We start from the raw sequence: 5,605 nt of genomic DNA on the forward strand, positions 1-5,605 counted from the left end.
GAAAATACCATGACTTGGGTCAGGTGCACCTTAGTCCTCAAGCTGACATCTTTGTGGTTGATGCTAATTGGTTTTCTAGAGGGCACCAGATAAACATGGCTAAATATCCTTGAGGAGACATATAAACTGGGTTCAGAATGAAGCCAAGTGACAAGAGATTTGGCAAAGGTGTAGCTGGTTAAACGTTGGGCTGCTGCAGTGTAGTGAACTACTTCAGATGGCTCGTCTACACAGTCTTTGTAACTCCCACCAGATGGATTTTTTTTTCCTGATGGATCTAGGCAAGAGAAGGTGGGAGAATATACCAGTAGGATATTATGATTCTTTTGTGATTGTTTCGGATGGGGAGGAGGAGACTTCAAAGAAGAAGGGCCAGGAGTGGAGAGCACCCTTTGGAACCTGAGACCCGTGTGCATTGAATGACCCAGGGACAGAAAGCTGTAACACTGGCAGAGTAACAGCAGCAGCAAAACCAAGAGCCAGATCACCCAGCCCCCACAGAGCAAATAAAGCTGAGTACTTACAAATCGGGCTGTGAACCGCAAGGTCAGCAATTCAAAATTACCAGCTGCTCCGTGGGAGAAAGATGAGGCTGTCTGCTCCAATAAAGATTTACAGCCAAGGAAACCCTGTACAGGGTCTCTATGGGTCAGTTCCGACTCTACGGCACATAATCACCACCACCACCACTTCTGAACAGGAAGCTCACTTGAGGAGTAGCATGCCTCCAGGCACCTACTATTTGGAAGTTAAGTATCCTTACACACAGAGATAGAGTGGAGTGCCCTCTGAGCATTTTATCAGCAGCTCTAAAAGAGTTTTGTAACCTTGCCAGAGCAGGGCAGAAGCCAGGCCAAGGAACTAAGGACCAGAGAGAGACCTGTCTGCAGAAATGAATGAGGAGAGGCTGCCCTGACTGGCAGAACTGTCCCCTGAGCATTTCTGACCTTGAATGTGGCACTGTGAGCTAATGTCAGCTTGAATCACAAGGTTGGCGGTTCAAGCTTACCAGCCACTCTTCAAAAATCTTATATAGGGCCACTGTTGGTCAGAACGTACTTGATGGCACTTAACAAACATCCCTAATGGACTCCTGGTGTAGTGCTATAGGATCAGCCCTATACTGCCAGCTACATGATCGGTGGTTCAAGTCCACTAGCTGCTCCTTGGAAACTCTATACAGGGTCGCTGTGAGTCTGAACCAACTCCACGGCACTCAACAACCACCATTCCTAATACACCTCATAACCGTGCATGTGGTGTCGAGTTCTGTGTGGTTATTGCAATGAATTATCAAACTCAGCTGAATGTTGTGAAGGGATGGTTGGTGTCCAATTTGGAATAGAAGGTAGAAGGCTGACCTCAGCCCCGTAAGAATCAGCCTTGGGCTGATATTGATAATGGTGACTCCTGGTGAAGTAAGAGAAGTTCAAGCTTCATCTCCCACTCCCTTTTAACAGTTCTAGCTATAAGGTAGGCAGTCCAAATCATTGGGGGATAGATGAACTGTCTGCTCCCATAAAATCTCAGAAACCCTGAAGAGCAGTTCAACTCTGCCCTATAGAGTCGCTGTGAGTTGGAATTGACTGAGTGGCCATAGGTTGGTTTGTGGACTTGTTGTGGTTTGTATTTGTTTTGGGGTGGGGAGGAGTGTCGTCATCATGACTCTTTCAACATCTAGAGAATGGACTCCACCAAAATAAAGGAGTAAACTAAGCAAACTCAGGAAAAGTGGAAATTCAACCCAGGAGAAAAACAAAGGGAAGTCTGTGGATGCCAGAAAGGGCTGTCTTGTCTCCAGGAGGAAAGTCTTGATGCAAAATAGAACTTCTAAATTTCCTAATACGGTTAACTGTGAAAAGTTGTATTGATAAAGTTTATGACAGGTATGAGAGTATGAAGGAGCATCAAAAAAATTGTGGGAAAAAAATGGAATTAAAGAATAATGGGTTTTGGCAACTTAGGCATTGCCTACCTAAAATGTGGGGGTGATAAAGGCATGAAGTGACTAGCTTACAGGTTTTCAAGAGGGAGTTTAGTTTAAGAGTATGCAGGGAAAATTAGGTGAGTCCCCACTGAAGAGTTTTCATCTTATCTAGATGGGTCTGGTGAAAAGAGACAGAGAGATAAGATTCTTATGATTCAATAGTGAGTAATTGTTATCGTGACTAATAGTGACTCTCACAACTGTAAAGACAGAAGTTTTGTAACAAAAAGGAGGGAGTAGTTAATCTTACAGTCAAGAAACAGGATCCTAGGACCATCAAGTAGACGAGCACAAGCAGAGTACTGTACCCTATTTAGAGAAGCAGAGACACCAGAGATGGAGGCAGAGATGAGGACATGGAGAGAGGGAGCAGCTGAGGACTCTGGACTCATGGAAGGAGGGGGACTGAGTGCTGGCGGCCACGAAGCAGGCTTGCAGAATGTGCCCTTTGGTTGTTTAAATTAATTATTTATTCCTGAGTGTTTCTGTGTATATCCCCCCCCCCAAAAAAAAGAAAAAAAAACAGGAAATGGAAGCAAATACTTTTGAAAAATGATGCACAGAGGAGATTGTAATCATTGCAATGAAACGATGGTGTAAATCCAATTGATGTTCTCCCATGTAAACTATCACTCAGTTCACAGTAAAAACTTACCAAAAAAAAATGGGTTTTTTCCACAAACTTTTTGAAGCCACTTTGTAATTAGAAATTGATACAAAGGAAATTAAGCAAATGGATACAGTGAATAGATTTTCCCACAAAATATTATATAACCATTGAAAGAATTAATTAAAACTATATCAAATCTCATAAAGAGATTTCTAAAAAGTATTGTTGAATGAGAAAAAAGCAAGATGCAATTAAGAATGTAGAGTATAATCCTATCTTTGTAAAACATTGACAAAAAAGAAAAAGGGTGTGTGTGTTGGGAGGGGAAAATAAAGCAGACAAGTAAAATAGTTAAAAGGGAAAAAATGCAGCTTTTTTAAAAGCACACATATGAATATATTTATCTCTTATAAAGCTAAATATGCATATGGATATAAAGATAAAGGAAAAATGTAATCGGTTAATACATGCCATGTTAAATGAATAAAAGCGAAATGAGTAATTGTATACAGGCCATAGAAGGAAATAGAAAGTTGTTATGTTAACGTTAATCTTTGAGCAATTTATTTAAAATATTATTTAATTTTAGGAACAAAATATAATGGCAAAGATTTCTAAATTCATAAGTTTCCTTTCTAGAATATAATTAGATTGTTTTAGGGGAAAAATTGCTTGCTTCAATGCCCTTTATATAATAAATGGATTACTAAGAGAAGGTCTGTGTAATTCATACTTTAAATAATCCAGACGAAACCCAGATGCAGTGGGACGTTTTGAAACTTTGTTTGAGCAAAGTTATTGTTAAATGATGCCGAGTTGGTTCCAACTGATAGTGACCCTGCTATAGGATTTCCAAGGAGCAGCTGGTGGGTGTGAACTGCGGTTAGCAGTCCAGTGCTTATCCTACGGCATCACACCAGGACTCTCAGCTAAGGTCTCTTATAATACAGGCTGTCACTTCTTGTTTCTAATTCTATTAAGTATAACTATTACCAATGCCCCTCAACTTAGTAACTTTGTAATTCTTTCTATGTGTAGAGTAGGATGGTACATGACTGGGCAGTGCTTCATTCTGTTGAGTATAGAAGGTTGCTATGAATTGGAACTGACGCGACAGTACCTTTAACAACAAAAACGTGTAGGGTACTATTCTTAAAAACTTCTAAATATATTTCATTTATTCCTAATAGTGAATAAAATTTATTATTATTTCTCTGATTTTACAGATAAGGGAGAAAACAAAGATTTCTAACTTAACCCGATGTCACATTAGCTAAGTAATCAGAATCCAGGCTTGCCTTTTACTTTGCTATCTCTTCATCAATATTTAAATAAATACAAAGCATATACTTGTTTGGTGAATATTATTTGTGTAAAAGATTCGGCTTTTGATTCTTGACTTCATGTATAATCTGGGTCCGAAATGTAAATTAACTTTAGTACAAAGAAACACTCTTTCTAATTGGTCATAGGTGGGAAGTCATGGAATAGAGGCAGCTTGGGCAGGTGGCAGAAATGGTCGTGAAGTTATGGATAGATTCTTCCCACTGGCTGCAGATCTGCTTTCATCGAGAGGATTATTCTATCTTGTTACCATTAAAGAAAACAATCCAGGTAATACAGATGATTTTATCTTTATGTATTTACTGAAACCAAAGGTTAATGTGGAAAGAAATATATCACATCCTCGGCTGTTAATAGAATTAATTACCAAAAATACATACATTCATGTTGAGATTTTTTTGAGGTATATTTTTGTCTTTTTTAAAATGTTTTTTTCCTTGCATTTTAACCACTATTCATAAACAAAGATTCACACAAAATCTCTCATTTCATTTTCTGAAAACCTCACCCTTAGTACTGAGTTCTCTCTCCACTATCCACACCCTTGGTGATTTTACTATATTTTCTTTCATTCATCTGAAGTTTTATCATGAAAGCTGTCTCATTATATGGACTTAATATCTTGGTTTTTAGATTCATTCCAAAGTAAACTGACCATAGTCTTTCTTCTTTTTCTCTACATCTTGTTTGATTTTTATCTTATGCCTTATATTCTCAGGACCTCAAATCACATCATGATTGTTGTTGTTAAGTGCCGTTGAGTCAGTTCCAACTTACAGCAACCCTGTATAGCGTTTCCAAGTTAAGTCCATTTTTTTTTTTTAGTTCAGTCTTATTAGTTTTATTTATAATAGGAAAGGTTTTTTTTCAAATACTCCTGGGAAAAATCAGCTAGACACTACTTGTTTCCCCATATCATCACAGACAGTTTTCATCCATAAGGGAGAATATAGGACAGGGACTGGAGCCAAGCAAATAACAAACTGAGCATCTACTATAATAACAATTTAATTGATTTTTTTGTTGTTGAATCTAGGGTAAGCTACCACTACAAAGCAGGCCATATACTCTGATTAGTATTTTCAGTAGCATCTTGAAGATGCAGTGTTTCAGTGTGTCTGAAGTACAACTTCATTTAATAGACAATGTGTTGCTATATATTTTTTCCAAATGAAGAAAATTTGTAAACTGTCTATCATTGCTTTAAATGTTGAATGATCATACACACTTCACCAAATGATTTAATGGAATTTTACAGTTTATTTTCATTTTATTTTAGAAGACATTTTGAAAACAATGAAGACTGAAGGTCTACAAGGCACCACTGCACTTTCCAGGCAAGCAGGCCAAGAAATCCTTTCAGTCCTCAAGTTCATAAAGTCCTGACACACAGTAAGTGTCAGGAACTTCTGAAATATGAATGCATTCAGCATGTTTTCAAACTGAAGTCATTTCTTGATTTATCCGAAAACTTGTCAGGAAGTTGTAGACAAAGGTGGAAGAATGGGGTATTTCCTACCACTCATAAATCAGACCTCTAGAAATATTTGTACAAGTAAATATGTATGTTATATATAAATTCGTTTTTTTATATACAAGCAGCTCTTATTTTGATTGTTTGCTTTATTGTGCTTCACACAGATTTGTTTCTGTGTGACATTTTG

The 5,605-nt window shown here is 37.9% G+C and overlaps 1 protein-coding gene across 2 annotated transcripts in view; it reads left to right on the top strand.

Annotated features, from left to right (window-relative positions):
* Positions 1-5,327, top strand: part of LOC102842852 (hemK methyltransferase family member 2-like) — an 18,491-nt gene extending 13,164 nt beyond the window's left edge. For both annotated transcript variants that reach the window (XM_006862508.1, XM_006862507.1), the window contains 2 exons: positions 4,070-4,211; positions 5,221-5,327. In XM_006862508.1, coding sequence (XP_006862570.1) covers positions 4,070-4,211; positions 5,221-5,327 — 249 coding nt within the window. The remainder of the gene's footprint in view (positions 1-4,069; positions 4,212-5,220) is intronic.
* Positions 5,328-5,605: the final 278 nt, after the last annotated feature.

Source organism: Chrysochloris asiatica, unplaced genomic scaffold, assembly GCF_000296735.1.
Source record: "Chrysochloris asiatica unplaced genomic scaffold, ChrAsi1.0 scaffold00049, whole genome shotgun sequence".
Classification (NCBI taxonomy): domain Eukaryota; kingdom Metazoa; phylum Chordata; class Mammalia; order Afrosoricida; family Chrysochloridae; genus Chrysochloris; species Chrysochloris asiatica.